The sequence below is a fragment of the Coregonus lavaretus genome (assembly GCF_964263955.1).
Source record: "Coregonus lavaretus genome assembly, contig: HAP1_SCAFFOLD_4016, whole genome shotgun sequence".
Classification (NCBI taxonomy): Eukaryota; Metazoa; Chordata; class Actinopteri; order Salmoniformes; family Salmonidae; genus Coregonus; species Coregonus lavaretus.
This window is the reverse complement of record NW_028156506.1, coordinates 34,820-55,070: the sequence shown is the minus strand read 5'-3', so window position 1 is coordinate 55,070 and position 20,251 is coordinate 34,820. Positions and strand designations below refer to the sequence as shown.

The window sequence follows — 20,251 nt, the reverse complement described above, 5'->3', positions numbered from 1 at the left end:
TTAACTTTCTCTCTCCCATTGTCTCTCTCTCTCCTTCTCCCTGTATCTCATTTTGCCTCATCTACATCATTTTAGTCCACCCCCTCTCCCCTCATGAGTTAGCCCCGTTCATCAGAAAAAGAAAAGAACTGAGAGACATGGTGGTTTCCTGTGTTGTAAAATAAGTGAGAGACGTGGTGGTTTCCTGTGTTGTAGAAGAAGTGAGAGACATGGTGGTTTCCTGTGTTGTAAAATAAGTGAGAGTAATGGTGATTTCCTGTGTTGTAAAATAAGTGAGAGACATGGTGGTTTCCTGTGTTGTAAAAGAAGTGAGAGACGTGGTGGTTTCCTGTGTTGTAAAATAAGTGAGAGACATGGTGGTTTCCTGTGTTGTAAAAGAAGTGAGAGACGTGGTGGTTTCCTGTGTTGTAAAAGAAGTGAGAGACGTGGTGGTTTCCTGTGTTGTAAAAGAAGTGAGAGACGTGGTGGTTTCCTGTGTTGTAAAATAAGTGAGATACGTGGTGGTTTCCTGTGTTGTAGAATAAGTGAGACATCCTAGGATCCTGTGTTGTAAAAGAAGTGAGAGACATGGTGGTTTCCTGTGTTGTAAAAGAAGTGAGAGACATGGTGGTTTCCTGTGTTGTAGAAGAAGTGAGAGACATGGTGGTTTCCTGTGTTGTAAAAGTGGGGTTATTAAAGATGAAAGCAGAAGCTCAGCTAACCAGAAGTACAGCTCATGAAAACCTTTTAGGATTTTATTACAGATCAGTACTTCTCATAGGGTATGATTAATGTCCACTAGTGTAGAACTTTGCAGTCATTGATAAGGTTGTTAATAGGAAGGGATGGGCCATGTTATGCCATAAAGGTTGTATGTATGATGGTTGTATAAGATATATTGATGCAATTTAGCCACTGACTTTAAAATGACCGTATGAACAAACGAATGGAAAGACTAAAACCAACGAACAACCGTACATGGTAGGGAATTGGTTTGGAACTGGTGTGGTGGGGTGTTGGGTTTGGGTTGTAAAGTGGGCCAGGGTCACTGAAAGCAGGTGATGTGACTGTCAATGTCCCTGTGTCCCATTTAGGCCACCGTCCACAGCCATGAAACTGGGCATCCAGCAGGCAGAGGCAGAGTGTCTCTACGAAGACAGAAAGGGAGGGGACACACCCACACCCTGCCTCCCCGTACCAGGTACACACACACACACCCTGCCTCCCCGTACCAGGTACACACACACACACACACACACACCCACACCCTGCCTCCCCGTACCAGGTACACACACACACACACACACACACCCTGCCTCCCCGTACCAGGTACACACACACACCCTGCCTCTCCGTACCAGGTACACACACACACACACACACACACACACACAAACACACCCTGCCTCCCCATACCAGGTACACACACACACACACACACACACACACACACCCTGTCTCCCCGTACCAGGTACACACACACACACACACACACCCTGCCTCCCCGTACCAGGTACACACAAACACACACACACACACCCTGCCTCCCCGTACCAGGTACACACACACACACACCCTGTCTCCCCGTACCAGGTACACACACACACACACACACACACACACACCCTGCCTCCCGTACCAGGTACACACACACACACACACACCCTGCCTCCCCGTACCAGGTACACACACACACACACACACACACACCCTGCCTCCCCGTACCAGGTACACACACACACACCCTGTCTCCCCATACCAGGTACACACACACACACACACACACCCTGCCACCCCATACCAGGTACACACACACACACACACATACCCTGCCTCCCCGTACCAGGTACACACACACACACATCCCGCCAGCTCTGGACACTTTTGATTTGATTTACGGCAGTATGGCAGGATTGAACCCGGTTAATCAGTAATCATTAGTGCTAATGTTGTGCTGATGTTGTGTTGATGTTGTCCTAACGTTGTGCTGCTCAGAGCCCCCAGGGAAGTGTGTGTCTGTTCCTGATGAGCCGAGAGCCTGTGGCCACTCTAGAACATCCAGCTACGCCAGCCAACAGTCCAAAGTCTCAGGTATCTACACACACCTCGTCTGAACCAGATGTTCATTAGAAAAGGCTATGACCTATTATTAATTAAATAAGATATGAATAGTATGTATGAATGTCTGAAAAGCCATACCTTGCCCTCAGAGTTATCTTTGTGGTTGTGAAATCTGTTCCCATTAAGTGTCTGTCTCTGTTGTGTGGAGCGTAATATTGCCTACTCATTCCCCATAGGCTATAGCTCAGGTCACTCACGCTCCTCCAGCCTGTCAGAGCTCACACACAAGAGGAACCCCTCACCGGGCTCCGCCTCCACGGGCATCAGCAGCATTCCTGAACCCAGCGTGGACCGAGGGGCTGAGAGGGGTGAGAGGGAGGCCCACTCCACACCTCCTGTCTCTGTCACCTGTCCCTGCTCACCCGTGCCTGAACACCTCCCCACCTCCTCGGAGAGACTCAGCAGGTAATATCTTTACACTCACTGATATCTGACCTTTCAACAGAGGATCATGATGTAATCATCAGAAGAGGATAATAGTCTGTTATGGTGCTGCTGGCAATGCTCCAGCTCATCCACACCTGCTTTCTTTCTCACGTGCGTGCGTGCGTGCATGTGTGTATGCGTGCGTGCGTGTATGTTGTGTGTGCATACGTGGTGTGTGTGTGTGTGTGTGTGTGTGTGTGTGTGTTTGTGTGTGTGTCTCTCAGGCATCCAGTGAAGCAGAGCTCGGTGGAGTGTCAACTGAAGAGAGTAGACGCCACGCGGGTAGACGCTGACGACATCGTGGAGAAGATCCTCCAGAGCCAAGACTTCAGCCACGGCCTGCTGGACTCCAGCGCTGAGGGTATGCTCACCATGCTATGGTCACTTGCTTCCCCTTTACCTTGTTTTGGTTTTAGCTAGTGAAATATAAACAGAATATGGACTTTTTTATTAGCTATTTCAGTTGACACATTTCTAGTTCTTTAAAAGCCCCTCAACTCCCTGTCTCTCTCACAGTAAAGCCCCTCCACTCCCTGTCTCTCTCACAGTAAAGCCCCTCCACTCCCTGTCTCTCTCACAGTAAAGCCCCTCCACTCCCTGTCTCTCTCACAGTAAAGCCCCTCCACTCCTTTTCCCTCTCACAGTAAAGCCCCTCTAGTCCCTGTCTCTCTCACAGTAAAGCCCCTCCACTCCCTGTCTCTCTCACAGTAAAGCCCCTCCACTCCCTGTCTCTCTCACAGTAAAGCCCCTCCACTCCCTGTCTCTCTCACAGTAAAGCCCCTCCACTCCTTTTCCCTCTCACAGTAAAGCCCCTCCACTCCTTTTCCCTCTCACAGTAAAGCCCCTCCACTCCCTGTCTCTCTCACAGTAAAGCCCCTCCACTCCCTGTCTCTCTCACAGTAAAGCCCCTCCACTCCCTGTCTCTCTCACAGTAAAGCCCCTCCACTCCTTTTCCCTCTCACAGTAAAGCCCCTCTAGTCCCTGTATCTCTCACAGTAAAGCCCCTCCACTCCCTGTCTCTCTCACAGTAAAGCCCCTCCACTCCCTGTCTCTCTCACAGTAAAGCCCCTCCACTCCTTTTCCCTCTCACAGTAAAGCCCCTCTAGTCCCTGTATCTCTCACAGTAAAGCCCCTCCACTCCCTGTCTCTCTCACAGTAAAGCCCCTCCACTCCCTGTCTCTCTCACAGTAAAGCCCCTCCACTCCCTGTCTCTCTCACAGTAAAGCCCCTCCACTCCTTTTCCCTCTCACAGTAAAGCCCCTCCACTCCTTTTCCCTCTCACAGTAAAGCCCCTCCACTCCCTGTCTCTCTCACAGTAAAGCCCCTCCACTCCCTGTCTCTCTCACAGTAAAGCCCCTCCACTCCCTGTCTCTCTCACAGTAAAGCCCCTCCACTCCTTTTCCCTCTCACAGTAAAGCCCCTCTAGTCCCTGTATCTCTCACAGTAAAGCCCCTCCACTCCCTGTCTCTCTCACAGTAAAGCCCCTCCACTCCCTGTCTCTCTCACAGTAAAGCCCCTCCACTCCTTTTCCCTCTCACAGTAAAGCCCCTCTAGTCCCTGTATCTCTCACAGTAAAGAATGCTCGTCAATAGCCACTTATTTTTAGATCGCTTAGCAAACAACCATGAGCCATTTTAGCAGCGCGGCAACCTTGCGTTGATTGACAGTATCTTGTTTGTGTGTGTTACAGAGGAGGGGCTCAGGCTGTTTGTTGGTCCTGGTGGAAGCACGGCGCTGGGAAGCCAACACACCAGGTGGGTGACATTATTACCTAATGCATCAGAAAGTGCGTGACACCATAGAGATCGAATGACTATAAGGGACACACAACAGCAGGCACTCCTAGCAACAATCACTGTCACTGAATCACTGATAACAGATAACCTACGAGATTTTCATTTAAAGGGATAGTGCATAAAACATGTATCCATTAAGTAGATAAAGGGCTTAATTGTCAAAATCTTGCACTATCCCTTTAATGCACAAGGGCCAATCGTTACAATAGGTGATTCATAGAATGTGATTGTTTGTTGTGAAGAGTTTTTCGGTAACACCCTTTCACTTGTTTGGTGTGATTTTTGGCTGGTTAGATAATAACACGTGTGTGGCGTTCTCTTTCAGGGTTGGGGCTGGGCCCTACGAGCAGGTGGTGATCAAACGCTAGCCCCCGGGGAGCGGATGTGTGTCTGAGAAGGTGCCACAACACCACAGGGTCTGACAGAGGGGGACAGAGAGGGGGACAGAGGGCAATAGCGGTCTCACCTCTATGCAGGACAAACATTCGTTCCAATGGGAGTCCAGGTCAGATGTGCGGAACCTGTGTAAGCCTGCTGCCCCCCTAGGATTGAAGCCAGGAGGTGACCTGAAGTTCATGATGACAACTTGTTCAATAACTATGAGATGAAAGAGGAGGATATATTGAGACATATATACAGTGCATTGGAAAAGTATTCAGACCCCTTGACTTTTTCAACATTTTGTTATGTTACAGCCTTATTCTAAAATGTATTACATTGTTTTTTTTTTCTCCTTTTCAATCTACACACAATACCCCATAATGACAAAGCAAAAACTGGTTTTTATACATTTTTGCAAATTTATCTTTAAAAAAAAACTGAAATATTACATTTACATAAGTATTCAGACCCTTTACTCAGTACTTTGTTGAAGCACATTTTGCAGCGATTACAGCCTCGAGTCTTCAGCGATGCTTCTTGGGGAGTTTCTCCCATTCTTATCTGCAGATCCTCTCAAACTCTGTCAGGTTGGATGGGGAGCGTCGCTGCACAACTATTTTGAGGACTCTCCAGAGATGTTCGATCGGGTTCAAGTCCGGGTTCTGGCTGGGTCATTCAGAGAACCTTCGCCCCAGTCTGAGATCATGAGCGCTCTGGAGCAGGTTTTCATCAAGGATCTCTCTGTACTTTGCTCTGTTCATCTTTCCCTCGATCCTGACTAGTCTCCCAGTCCCTGCCGCTGAGAGACATCCCCACAGCATGATGCTGCCACCACCATGCTTCACCGTAGGGATGGTGCCAGGTATCCTCCAGACGTGATGCTTGGCATTCAGGCCAAAGAGTTCAATCTTGGTTTCATCAGACCAGAGAATCTTGTTTCTCATGGTCAGAGAGTCCTTTAGGTGCCTTTTGGCAAACTCCAAGTGGACTGTCATGTGCCTTTTACTGAGGAGTGGCTTCCGTCTGGCCACTCTACCATAAAGGCCTGATTGGTGGAGTGCTGCAGAGATGGTTGTCCTTCTGGAAGTTTCTCCCATCTCCACAGAGGAACTCTGGAGCTCTTTCAGAGTGACCATCGGGTTCTTGGTCACCTCCCTGACCAAGGCCCTTCTCCCCCGATTGCTCAGTTTGGCCGGGCGGCCAGCTCTAGGAAGAGTCTTGGTGGTTCCAAACTTCTTCCATTTAAGAATGATGGAGGCCACTATGTTCTTGGGTACCTTCAATGCTACAGAATTTTTTTGGTGCCCTTCCCCAGATCTGTGCCTCGACATAATCCTGTCTCGGAGCTCTACAGACAATTCCTTCGACCTCATGGCTTGGTTTTTGCTCTGACATGCACTGTCAACTGTGGGACCTTATGTAGACAGGTGTGTGCCTTTCCAAATAATGTCCAATCAATTGAATTTACCACGGGTGGACTCCAATCAAGTTGTACAAACATCTCATGGATGATCAATGGAAACACGATGCACCTGAGCTCAATTTCGAGTCTCATAGTAAAGGGTCTGAATACTTATGTAAATAAGGTATTTCTGTGTTTTTATAAATCTTCACAAATTTCTAAAAACCTGTTTTCACTTTGTCATTATGGGGTATTGTGTATAGATTGAGGAGGAAAACAATTTATTTAATCAATTTTAGAATAAGGCTGTAACGTAACAAAATGTGGAAAAGGGGATGGGGTTTGAATACTTTCCGAATGCACTGTATATATTGAGTACTGTTGCACTTAAACTGTGCAGAGTGGTATAATGTTCTCATCCCAGAGAGGTTAGACTTTCAATTCTGCTGGCCTTATGTTCAATGAAGACGTATTTTTATATAAGTAGGAGAATGCTGTGCTCTCACAACAAAAAGGGCTCTTTTTTTTAAAATATGAGACAAATCCTTCCAAATGGTTCTAGGTTACTCTGGGAGGTATGTTGTAATTTACTGTTTTATTGTTTGGTATGTTGCTGCTTGATATGTTCACTGTGTAAAATGTGTAGTGTTTCACACACACACACACACACACACAGGTGTTTTAACTGACAAAGTGTGGCGATGAGCTGGTTTCATTTCCCACAAGGACCTTAAAACGGACTAAAGAACTATACACTTTGACATCACCGACCTACAGGTGCCCTATTCTGTCAACTGAACAAAGATGAACTGACACGTCTGTTTAGCTATACATGGAGACTCAAGAGGCAAGAACATCGTTAACTCAATAACATTATTAAGATTCTGAGCAGAGAAATGATATAAGTGCCAGATGGTGTTGCTGCTTGGCTCCTTACGATGAAGTGATGAAAGGAGGAGAAAGCGAGGGAGGGAGGAGGAGGAGTGCCAACATCAGATGAAGGTGAAGAAGATGTCCTTGTAGCTGTAGATTAGGATTAGGGTTTCGAATCCTCAGCAAAAATGGTTATATAGTAAATGTACTATGCTCTATGATCCCAAAACTGACAACAGTTCAGTTCACACTGTGTTGCTTTGATATACAAAATTGTATTGGGAGAGAAGCCTCCTTGGACCGAAAACAAGTCAGACGTTTATTTTTTCAGAAAGTTTATTTTGATACAACAGCAGGCACTCCTAGCAACAACTCCTAGTAAGTAGGAGGGAAAACTGATTTAGGGACAGTAAACATTGTTGACGTTTTGAAAGTGGAAAGTGGGGCAAGGACAGGTTCACTCAAGGGAAGATGGAGTCAGTCAAGTACAGCGGTCAAACCAGAATGTTAGAGTCCTGCCAACCATCAAGTATCTGCAAGGCCAAACATGACATTTCTATAAATGTTTGTCTTGTTCAGTGCTTTGTTGAAATATTGTTTGTGGAGTTTGTTATATCCATGATGTAAGTGTTGCCTCATTCAACTTCACATTCAGACTAGTTCTTGTGATTGTATGTTTTTACGGGAATAAATTAGAGAAAGAATGCTCTTCTGATATTCATTATGTTAAACTTTTAATGACTTCCTTGTTTGTCCAATTCATACCCTTATCGTACTGTATGTACCTTTATTATGTTGGTATCCTACGTTTTGTTTTGTTTTGTTATTTCTTTAGAATGATGTTGCAAGTGCAGGTCCCACATTGTTCAATGTCCTAAATGTTGGAAGATTGTTATTTCATTACTGTATCCCAATTCACAAACACACATGCTGTGTTGTTGTGTAAAGAAATAAAACAATTCAATTTATTTAAGAAACAACAGCTCTCGCTCAATAGCTTTTGTTATTTTTCCCTATCCCCTGCTAAACTTTAGCCACTTTTCCTTCCTGGCAGCTACAAAACCCAAATGAATGATGTATGTTGTCATGGTGATTTTTTTTCTTCTTGTTTTCGATACAGTAGATATCCTAGTACTTAATTCAGTCCCATGGGATGGGAATATTGATGGATGGATGCTCCAAAAGTGGCTAGTGATATTGAAACTGTGAATCCATGCTGGCTCAGAGAGCTGTTACATAACTCCTGTCAGTAGTACTCAACACAAGCTCATGTTGGGGTTGAGAAAGCGGTCAAGGCTGCTCGTCACCGCCAGTCTGGCAGCCCTGCCTCTGGGTGAGATGCTTACAAAGTACCAGAGGACATATGGCTGGCTACCGTGGCTATATACTATCACTGGTAGGGAGGGAACGTTCCTGGAACACAGAGCTGCAACAATAGATTGTAAATGGGATGCTGAGCCCAATTTTTGCAGCGTAAAAAGGCCCATATATTATAGTAAGGAGGGGAGGAATGGATACATGCAGTGAAGTACTGTATTTAACCCCAGCTTTAGAATATGTGGGAGAAGGGATTTGCATGACTGGATTGTCAGAGAATACTGCATGCTCATCAACCAGCAACCCTACCTCATGTGTAATAAGGTCCCAGACTTCATGATATAAGCTGTAGTTGTCCAATAATGACAGACTCACATGAAACTGGGTGGATGTGTTCAAATGGTGGAAGAGTAGTAGGCATAAATCAAAGATTGACAGATTACTTGTGTACACACCTAGGACTGAACGTATACAAATTATGAAAGACAGTAGGTACCCCAATGTTGAACCAGTATCTGGGCAGAGGAGGAGACGATGAGAATATGACATATTCAACGTCTCCTCCTCTGCCCCAAATACACAGGACAGGAGAAAAACATAATGAAATGTATTACTATGATATATTACAATAAATTATTCAAAACAACTATCATTGCATGCTCATCAATCAGTGAATGCAGTGAGTCAAAGATCACTGTTGCAGTTACTGTACTTTGGTGCCCATTCACGAGTCACTCATTGGACGAACGGTGTTCGTTGCCTTTTCCGGTCTTCTCCCGGCAGCGGCAGTTACGTGCGTGCCATCTTGTCCTACAGTTGCCGAAGAAGCTCAGCTAGCCAGACAGATCTAGAAAGTAGAGTTTTGTGGGCCATAAGCTAGCCCTAGGTTATTGTAGAACATAGTTTACAGCAACTATTGACGGTTTCAAAACGCGCTTTAATGGCGTTATAGTCAGAAGCATCGATTGTGTAAGCTAGCTAGCGTTAGCAGATAGCGGCTAATTTCCCGCATTTGTGGATCGACAGCCTGGGATCCTCGCATTATGGCCAACAACACTGTAGCCGGGAGTCAGCAACAAGGACAGGCTGTGAACAAGATTGGCCCTAACCCTGGAAAACATGGCAACAACTTGCCTCTCTGGGGCAACGAAAAGACTATGAACTTGAACCCTATGGTTCTCACCAACGTGCTCTCATCTCCATATTTCAAGGTTCAGCTCTATGAACTGAAAACCTACCATGAGGTGGTGGATGAAATATATTTCAAGGTAACCAGACCGATGCTAGCTACAGTTGGTTAGCTACCTTAGGTAACTGTTTAAATGTATGGGTAACTGGCCAACTTAACTCGCTAAATTATTCAGCGGCAGGTAGCTAGCTTTGCTTAACGCTGTTTTTCATAACGTTATTAATTTGGCAGTATCATCAATGGTTCCTAACGTGTTGGTTAGCTAACTGACTTCACTAGCGTGCTAGCTACCGCTAAGCGGACCCTATTTTCTGTTCTGTTTACATATTTGAGCGGGTTGCAACGTTAGCTAGCTATGTAACTAACTAGCAAACCTCTATATTTTCCTGTATTGTAATTAACTTGTTAAGCGGACTGCGGATAATTGAAAATTGTGTTGGAATTAATGTTAGCTTAGCTGGCTAGTTAATTATATAATTGGCTAGCCAGTCATGTAAACTGTGTAACTAGTGTTATGCCACCCTATTAATATACGCTAACTAACTACATTTAGCGCCTAATTAGTATGATGAAGATATCTTCTCTCCGGGGTATTATTGTAGCCCCGACGCACGCTCAGTCTGAACGTGAACACGCATCGCTCACGGTAACGTTACGGTTTTTGAAACATAAAGAACGTAGCTATTTTTCATTTCAACCACAAATAATTTTTAAAAAGCAAAAGGTTAAATTGTGCGACCACCTGTGCTAATGAGCTATTTAGCATGCTCCGAACTAGCCCAAAGGCTGGCAAATGTCGCCATGTCGCGATTTAATGGCGAGAAGGCGGTAAAACAAAACGGGGTAAATGTGTGTACTTTCTTTATGAAACACTATTTTCCACCACCATGCTAGAGTGGCTAATGCCTAGGAATGCTAGTCCCGGATGGTGCATATTGTGTTCAGCCTATCAGGTTGCAGAAGTCTGTTGTTTACCTCTGGTTCAGGAAGTAGCATTAGTCACTCTAGCATGGTAGTAGGCATCCGAACACCTGTGTATAACACCTGTGTGTAACGGAAGAAGGCCGCCAGGCTGCAACTGTGATAAAGCCTGTTAAAACAGTGTGCAGTAAGTATATATTTAGCATTTGTGAAATGATTTTGATGTGATAGGAAAGTAAAGGGCTTTATGTTTCTAGAACCGTATCGCAATTGATTCACATATAGATGGAGTATCTGGCTGTTTTGGCTGCCAGAGCCAGTCTACCTCTGAAAATAAATATAAGGAGTAACAGTAGGCTCCTTAAGATTACATTATTTGATTTGATAAGCTGTTTTCAAGTTAAATTGACTGATGATCTGTAATAAATTGCACGGTCACACCATACAATCCAACATCATCATAACATATTTGGCCGAAATGGGATTTGTAATTTGTGGCCAAAATTTTTGCTTTTAAGGCCGCCAACAAATGAAGTAACCAACTCCACAATCAATGTGATTCAAATGCGTTGATTTTAGCATCATTAAGGGGTCACCGCGTTATTTTTTTCCGTAGGTGACTCATGTTGAGCCCTGGGAGAAAGGCAGCAGGAAGACTGCAGGACAGACTGGAATGTGCGGAGGGGTAAGTTAGAAAGTACGTGCCTTTTGCCTTCCCCTGTTTCTATCTCCCAGGTGATAGGGGTAACGGTCACTCTGTCAGTAGAATCCATCTAAGTTACATCCTGACCAGAGAAGCTATTCTCTGCCAAATCATGTTCATAAGTGCATCACATACGCAAAACAATGTCAGCATTGTAGTAATTTAGCAGACGCTCTTATCCAGAGCAACTTAGTTAGGCGCACATACACTACCGTTCAAAAGTTTGAGGTCACTTAGAAATTACCTTGTTTTAAAAAGAAAAGCAATTTTTTTGTTCATTAAAATAACATAAAATTGATCAGAAATAGTGTAGACATTGTTAATGTTGTAAATAGCTATTGTAGCCCACTCCTCTTTCTATTCTGGTTAGAGCCAGTTTGCGCTGTTCTGTGAAGGGAGTAGTACACAGCGTTGTACGAGATCTTCAGTTTCTTGGCAATTTCTCGCATGGATTAGCCTTCATTTCTCAGAACAAGAATAGGCTGATGAGTTTCAGAAGAAAGTTATTTGTTTCTGGGCATTTTGAGCCTGTAATCGAACCCACAATTGCTGATGCTCCAGATACTCAACTAGTCTCAAGAAGGCCAGTTTTATTGCTTCTTTAATCAGCACAACAGTTTTCAGCTGTGCTAACATAATTGCAAAAGGGTTTTCTAATGATCAATTAGCCTTTTAAAAATGATAAACTTGGATTAGCAAACACAACGTGCCATTGGAACACAGGACTGATGGTTGCTGATAATGGGCCTATGTAGATATTCCATAAAAAATCTGTCGTTTCCAGCTACAATAGCCATTTACAACATTAACAATGTCTACACTGTATTTTTGATCAATTTGATGTTATTTTAATGGACAAAAAATTTGCTTTTCTTTCGAAAAGAAGGACATTTTTATGTGACCCCAAACTTTTGAACGGTAGTGTACATGCATGCATCAAAAGTCAGTAGTTGATAGATGACAAACGCAAGCAGCACACTTAACTTAGCTGTGGAGTAGGACCATGTTGAAAACCGTTAAGAATTCCCCCCAAAACTCAGAGGTCTACTTCAGATATATGTTAGGAACACTGATCCCAAAAATCGAACCGTCTGACACATGAACCTCTGTTGTTCTCAGGTGCGTGGAGTCGGGACTGGTGGCATTGTGTCCACTGCCTTCTGCCTGCTGTATAAGCTGTTTACCCTCAAGATGACCCGCAAACAGGTGATGGGACTGATCACTCACAACGACTCGCCCTACATCAGAGCACTTGGTTTCATGTACATAAGGTACGCACGCCTCTTTTACATTTTGGTTAATGTAAAAGGCAAATGTTTGCTCGAGGGATAGGACCTATTGGACTTTTTTTATTTGGCTGTAAATGCATTTCACTCACCCTGCCCTAATGGGTTGCAACCTCTTTGTGAAATGCTCAGCAGCCATTTTGCAGCGTTTAGTTGCAGTCCTAAATGATACCATTTTGTTCCGGCATCTCTTTATTAATGTGCTGTTGAATTAACTACATGTCCTTTCCTGGAATGGAGAGGTACAGTTGATGTCGGAAGTTTACATACAACTTAGCCAAATACATTTAAACTCAGTTTTTCACAATTCCTGACATTTAATCCTAGTAAAAATTCCCTGTCTTAGGTCAGTTAGGATCACCACTTTATTTTAAGAATGTGAAATGTCAGAATAATAGTAGAGAGAATGATTTATTTAAGCTTTTATTACTTTCATCACATTCCCAGTGGGTCAGAAGTTTACATACACTCAATTAGTATTTGGTAGCATTGCCTTTAAATTGTTTAACTTGGGTCAAACGTTTCGGGTAGCCTTCCACAAGCTTCCCACAATAAGTTGGGTGATTTTTGGCCCATTCCTCCTGACAGAGCTGGTGTAACTGAGTCAGGTTTGTAGGCCTCCTTGCTTGCACACGCTTTTTCAGTTCTGCCCACACATTTTCTATAGGATTGAGGTCAGGGCTTTGTGATGGCCATTCCAATACATTGACTTTGTTGTCCTTAAGCTATTTTGCCACAACTTTGGAAGTATGCTTGGGGTCATTGTCCATTTGGAAGACCCATTTGCGACCAAGCTTTAACTTCCTGACTGATGTCTTGAGATGTTGGTTCAATACATCCACATAATTTTCCTTCCTCATGATGCCATCTATTTTGTGAAGTGCACCAGTCCCTCCTACAGCAAAGCACCCCCACAGCATGATGCTTGCAAGCAACCCTCTTTTTCCTCCCAACATAACAATGGTCATTATGGCCAAACAGTTCTATTTTTGTTTCATCAGACCAGAGGACATTTCTCCAAAAAGTACGATATTTGTCCCCATGTGCAGTTGCAAAACGTAGTCTGGCTTTTTTATGGTGGTGTTGGAGCAGTGGCTTCTTCTTTTACTGTGGATATAGATACTTTTGTACCGGTTTCCTCCAGCATCTTCACAAGGTCCTTTGCTGTTCTGGGATTGATTTGCAGTTTTCGTACCAAAGTACATTCATCTCTAGGAGACAGAACCCGTCTCCTTCCTGAGCAGTATGACGGCTGCGTGGCCCCATGGTGTTTATACTTGCGTACTATTGTTTGTACAGATGAACGTGGTACCTTCAGGCATTTGGAAATTGCTCCCAAGGATGAACCAGACTTGTGGAGGTCTACAATTTTCTTTTGATTTTCCCATGATGTCAAGCAAAGAGGCACTGAGTTTGAAGGTAGGCCTTGAAATACATCCACAGGTACACCTCCCATTGACTCAAATTATGTCAATTAGCCTATCAGAAGCTTCTATAGCCATGACATCATTTTCTGGAATTTTCCAAGCTGTTTAAAGGCACAGTCAACTTAGTGTATGTAAACCTCTGACCCACTGGAATTGTGATACAGTGAATTATAACTGAAATAATCTGTCTGTAAACAATTGTTGGAAAAATTACTTGTGTCATGCACAAAGTAGATGTCCTAACCAACTTGCTAAAACTATAGTTTGTTAACAAGAAATTAGTGGAGTGGTTGAAAAAACAAGTTTTAATGACTAACCCTATGTAAACTTCCGACTTCAACTGTACTTTGTTGAGCTTTTGATGTTATATAACAAGTCGCAGAGGAAAATCTGATTCACATACAGCAGTCGGTAGCATAGCGGCTAAGAGCATTGGACCAGTAACCAAAATATTTCTGGTTCGAATCCCCGAGCAGACTAGGTGAATCAGTCGACGTGTCCTTGAGGAAGTTTGTTAACCCTGATTGCTCCTGTAAGTCGCTCTGGATAAGACTGTCTGCTAAATGACTAAAATGTCAATGTAAAAACAGTATCTACCTTCAGATAGTTAACATCGGCGTCAAGCTGCAGGCAGAAGTCAAAGACGTCTACATGTGTTATTCAATGGGATGCCCATAGTGTATTATATGTTTTTCTTCCTCTAGATACACCCAGCCCCCTGCGGACCTGGTGGACTGGTATGATGGTTTCCTGGATGATGAGGAGGTATGTCCACACGGGTAATACTTTCATGTTTCTCTACTTTTCACTAACAAGTCTGGCATGATCCAAACTGTTGGCTCTCAGTTCTCTCCTCGTTGTGATGCTCAGAGCTGATTTTTCACCTTTGCCTTCATTTGGCTTAATTGTCCCCAGTCCCCACCCTGCGCAAAATTGAGTAGTTAGGTCATTCCCTCTGCTCTGCTGCCTGTTTTTGTCAGGGTAAGTATATTTGACGTGGAGTTGAACCATACAGTCAAATTCTGTTAACTAAAGGCATGCCCTTTGTGTTTGCCAAGATGCAATCAGGACTTGTTGCACAAACTCAATTTATAAAATCTAATTTGCACAATTTGACATTTTACACTGAAATGTGTAACGTTGTTTCTCCCAGGCCCCACCTCCTCACATATCTTAAAAAATGTATATATATTCTCATTTTAACACATTTTATTTGAAAATACAACTTTTGAACACAAACACGTACATTTCAACACATAAATCCCTTTCTTCGTTTGCTTCTCTCTGACACCCGCCTACTTAAAGGGGCTACACATAGGATTTTCCGGGGAGTTTTAGCCATGCAATTTCAGAAAATGTCCATAATATATCTGCCGCTAATAGTGGAAAGATAGTGTTTCACAGTATTACTTACCTGCCAGTGTTGTGATTGGCTGTGATTTTCGCCTGTTGACTTTTCCCACCGGAGTGGCATCTGTTGTCAAAATGGGAAAGCTGTTCTGACTTTGTGGCTTTGTTATCTAGTGGAAAGCGCTAATTTCCTGGTTTCAAAAATTCTACATTCTTCTTATTATTATTATTATTATTATTATTATTATATTATTACACTGTTTTCTCAGTTTCAGTTGATGTGAGAAAACAAGCCCTGAATAGTGTAGGGAATCATTGTACCATTTAGGTCACTGTGAAATATTTACTTTCAGTTGGTCCACCAGCTTCAAACAGCTGTAAAAACTATATATTTTTTATATTGAAAATACATTTCACAGTGATTTAGATGGTACAATGATTCCCTACACTATTCAGGGCTTGTTTTCTCAGATAAACTAAAATTGAGGAAACGGTGTAGAATTTTTGCAAACAGGAAATGACAGCCATTTCCACTAGATAACACAGCCACAAAGTCAGAACAGCTTATATCACAGCCAGTCACAACACTGGTGGGTAAGTAATACTGTGAAACACTATCATTCCACTATTAGCGGCAGATATGTTAAGGACATTTTCTGAAATTACAATGCAAAGAAATCCTATGTGTAGCACCTTTAATACAATTAAACAATTTTCTGAGGAGAACCTTGTTATAGATGTACAGTGCATTGGGAAAGTATTCAGACCCCTTGACCTTTTCCACATTTTATTACTTTACAGCCTTATTCTAAAATGGATTAAATAGTTTTTTCCCACCTCCTCAATCTACACACAATACCCCATAATGACAAAACAAAAACAGATTGTTTTGACATTTTTGCTAATTTATAAAAAAGAAAAACTGAAATGTCACATTTACGTAAGTATTCAGACCCTTTACTCAGTACTTTGTTGAAGCACATTTGGCAGCGATTACAGCCTCAAGTCTTCTTGGGTATGACGCTACAAGCTTGGCACATCTGTATTTGGGGAGTTTCTCCCATTCTTCTCTGCAGATCCTCTCAAGCTCTGTCAGGTTGGATGGGGAGTGTCGCTGCACAGCTATTTTCAGGTCTCTCCAGAGATGTTCGATCGGGTTCAAGTCTGGGCTCTGGCTGGGCCTCTCAAGGACATTCAGAGACTTGTCCCGAAGCCACTTCTGCGCTGTCTTGGCTGTGTGCTTAGGGTCGTTGTCCTGTTGGAAGGTGAACCTTTGCCCCAGTCTGAGGTCCTGAGTGCTCTGGAGCAGGTTTTCATTAAGGAACTCAGTACTTTGCTCCGTTCGTTTTTCCCTCGATCCTGACTAATCTCACAGTCCCTGCCGCTGAAAAACATCCCCACAGCATGATGCTGCCACCACCATGCTTCACCGTAGGGATGGTGCCATGTTTCCTCCAGACGTCACGCTTGGCATTCAGGCCAAAGAGTTCAATCTTGGTTTCATCAGACCAGAGAATCTTGTTTCTCATGGTCTGAGTCCTTTAGGTGCCTTTTGGCAAACTCCAAGCGGGCTGTCATGTGCCTTTTACTGAGGAGTGGCTTCCGTCTGGCCACTCTACCATAAAGGCCTGATTGGTGGAGTGCTGCAGAGATGGTTGTCCTTCTGGAAGGTTATCCCACCTCCACAGAGAAACTCTGGAGCTCTGTCAGAGGGACCATCGGGTTCTTGGTCACGTCCCTGATCAAGGCCCTTCTCTCTTGATTGGTCAGTTTGGCCGCGTGGCCAGCTCTAGGACGAGTCTTAGTGGTTCCAAACTTCTTCCATTTAAGAATGATGTAGGCCACTGTTTTCTTGGGGACCTTCAATGCTACATACATTTTTTGGTGCCCTTCCCCAGATTTGTGCCTCAACACAATCCTGTCTCGGAGCTCTACGGACAATTCCTTCGACCTCATGGCTTGGTTTTTGCTCTGACATGCACTGTCAACTGTGGGACCTTATATAGACAGGTGTGTGCCTTTCCAAATAATGTCCAATCAATTGAATTTTTCACAGGTGGACTCCAATCAAGTTGTAGAAACATCTCAAGGATGATCAATGGAAACAGGATGCACCTGAGCTCAATTTCGAGTCTCATAGCAAATGGTCTGAATACTTATGTAAAAAAGGTATTTCTGTTTTTTATTTTTAATAAATGTGCAAACATTTCTAGAAAACAGATTTCACTTTGTCATTATGGGGTATTGTGTGTAGATTGATGAGGGGGAATAAATAATTTAATCAATTTTTTTCCGAATGCGCTGTATCCTCTCTATGCATTCAAACCTTTAATTGGCTGGATATTGTTTGTCAGACTGTGCAACCAGGCCTACTTTCTTGTTCTGATGCAATATTTTAACCTGACATCCTCTGACATCCTACCCAACTGGCTAATTCCCATGTTCTCTTCTTTAGATGCCCCTTGCGCAGCAGGTGAATTGGATAATGTATCTCTCAGCACTGTTGGTTTGCGTGTGTGAGTGCAAAACGGCTGTTCTCTACCCATTCAGACCTGGTCTCTATGTAGCTGGTGTGCACCTACCTACATGCCTCTACTCTGTACTTGCACTGTGGCCAACGTCTCCCTGGACTGTCGAGAGAGAACTAGGAAGGAGGAAGCAAAAAACTTTCCTTCAAACCCTTCTTTTTTGCCTGTCTACGGATCCATCTCAATTGTTTGAAGTCGCTTACTCTCCTTGTTTCACCCCCATCTTTACTTCCTCTTTTAATGCTTGTGCAGATGGAGGAAACAAGATGAGGAGAGGACTTTAAACTATTGAGATGCACCCCAGGGTTTTTCCCAATTATTTTGATAACATATATCGTTGTGTAAGAAAGCTCACAGTGGAAGTACAGACTTTTCAGGACAGCCAGACAGATTAGATGAGAGAAACCATTTTTCCATTTCCATACTATTATTTCCTATAGTCAGCATCAGGCACTAAGTTGAATTATAAAGCAAACACATGATAAGGATTGATATGTGAGCATATTAAGCTAGATGAAAACAGAGGTGAAGGTTCAGTACTTGGTCATCACAAATTATATTTGATTTCTAATTGAGTCATGGAGGCAAGTGTTAAAAAAACAAGGGACTAGGAAGATATGCTGAATAAATATGATAATGAATACAATGGCTTTTGTAGTTCTGTTTTGCGTCTGTGTGTTAATAACATTTTCAATACCCCCTCCCCCTCTATGTTCTCAGGAGCTGGATGTGAAGGCCGGAGGTGGCTGCGTTATGACCATCGGAGAGATGGTCCGGTCGTTCCTCACCAAGCTGGAGTGGTTCTCCACACTCTTCCCACGCATCCCGGTGCCTGTGCAGAAGATGATTGACACGCAGATGAAGGCAAGGCCCCGGAAGGTTCCCGAGAAGGTGGAGGAGACAGAAGAACCTGTGCTAGAGGAGGGACGGGCCACAGAAGGGCGTAGACGCTCCCGGTAGGAAATGGAGAAAAGCCATTCCGGATAATATTCTATATTATGTTGATCACATCTCTGTCAATGAGAGAGGGTTCTTGCTGTTAATGAGGCTGATATTTAGGTTTGTTTCTGTTTTTCTATGGTCAGGAGCCCCAGGCGGACACCAAGCCCCAGGAGGTCTCCCAAACGGTCGAGGAGCAGGAGCCACCACCGCGAACGAGAGCGCCACGGCCCCAGCTTCGACCGCGAGCTGGAGAGGGAACGTGACCGCCAGAGGAAGGAGAGGGAGGGTAAGGACGGGGACAGGAGAGGAGGGGACAGAGACAGAGAGAGGGAAAGAGGAGGAGGAGGAGAGAGGGGGGAGAAAGAGAGGGACAGGGAGAGGCGACGGTCCAGGAGCAGGGAACGCAAGGGAGAGCGGAAAGAAAGAGAGAAAGATAGGGAGGGGGGCGGGGAGAACGACAGGAGCAGGAGGAAGGACAGGGAGCACAAAGACAGAGGGACGGAGAGGTCCAAGGACAAGCGGAGCAAGGGAGAGACTGAGGACAGGAGACACAAAGAAGACCGGGAGGAGAGGAGGGGGCACAGGGAGGAGAGGAAGGCCAAGCGCTCCAGTCGGAGCGGAAGCAGGGAAAGGAGACACAAGGAGAAGTCCAAGAAGAGAGGAGAAGTCCAAGAAGAGAGCAGGAGCAAGAGCAGGGTCGAGGAGGGGGAGAAGGAGAAGAGCAGGAAGAGCGAGCGCAGCCAGGAGAGGGGGGAGGGGGAGCAGCGCTCACACAAACGCAGCCGCAGCAAAGAGCGGAGCCACCGGCCACGAGAGCCCAGCAACGGGAAAGAACACGGGAAACACAGGGAGCGCAGGAGGAGCCAGAGCACCGAGAGGGGAGAGAGGACGGCACAGAGCACTAGGGCCGAGTCCCCTTAGCGTCACAGCTCTTCTTTTCTGTCTTTCTCTCTCTTCATTCATTTGTTTTACTTGATAGTGTAGTCTGTCACGTATTATTAAAAGAAGAAAAAAACATTAGCACGAAAAACTACCTGGACTTGTCTTTGGCCAACGTAATGTTGCTTTATGTAGATCTTTCTCATCCCTTTCTAGACCAGCGTTACTTTTCACTCAAGGCGGTTGAATTAGGAAAAAAATGCATTTTAATTTTTTTAAACGGTTTTCTTGGTTTTGTCTCTGGAAAGTTCCAAATTGCTTTGTACATACGGGTCTAAGAATGTTTTAAATCCTACAGAGCTCCGAAGTTGAATTTGTACCATGCACTGAGCTGTACTGATATTGTGCTGTGTTTGGTTAAGTGCTCTGTTGCATTTTGTTTTCTAATAAAACGACTTTTACAAAAGGAGACATTGTGTGGGATGATTGTGGATTTGTTAAAGGTGTAATTCCTTACTCAGTTACACAAGTACTCCTCTTAAAAGCGCTTCCAGATCTAGTAATCTGCCATGGTTATAATGGATTTACCATAGTGTGCTAAATGACTAAAATAATGGACTACCATGTAATAAAGGGCATCACACCCCATTGTTGTTCATTGTCCCCGTTATAAATAAATACAGTGCCTTCGGAAAGTATTCAGACCCCTAGACTTTTTCCACATTTTATTA

The 20,251-nt window shown here is 44.1% G+C and overlaps 2 protein-coding genes across 3 annotated transcripts; both read left to right on the top strand.

Annotated features, from left to right (window-relative positions):
• Window positions 1-1,073: 1,073 nt before the first annotated feature.
• Window positions 1,074-7,943, top strand: LOC311126282 (EEIG family member 2-like; the record flags this gene model as incomplete). The annotated part of the gene is made up of 6 exons (XM_084200290.1): window positions 1,074-1,180; window positions 1,975-2,070; window positions 2,277-2,505; window positions 2,751-2,887; window positions 4,217-4,280; window positions 4,648-7,943. Coding segments are annotated over 6 exons (676 nt in total), but the record flags the coding sequence as incomplete, so codon positions are not given.
• Window positions 7,944-9,081: 1,138 nt separating this feature from the next.
• Window positions 9,082-19,989, top strand: LOC311126283 (uncharacterized protein). Of its 2 annotated transcripts, XM_084200291.1 has the most exons (6): window positions 9,082-9,563; window positions 11,022-11,090; window positions 12,228-12,379; window positions 14,526-14,586; window positions 18,420-18,655; window positions 18,785-19,989. In XM_084200291.1, exons 1-6 carry the CDS (start codon window positions 9,339-9,341, stop codon window positions 19,560-19,562), a joined length of 1,521 nt encoding a protein of 506 aa, XP_084056417.1. In that variant the 5' UTR covers window positions 9,082-9,338; the 3' UTR covers window positions 19,563-19,989. The 2 variants fall into 2 exon arrangements, with proteins under 2 accessions (XP_084056417.1, XP_084056418.1); XM_084200292.1 differs by lacking the exon at window positions 9,082-9,563 and having other exon boundaries at window positions 11,020-11,102.
• Window positions 19,990-20,251: the final 262 nt, after the last annotated feature.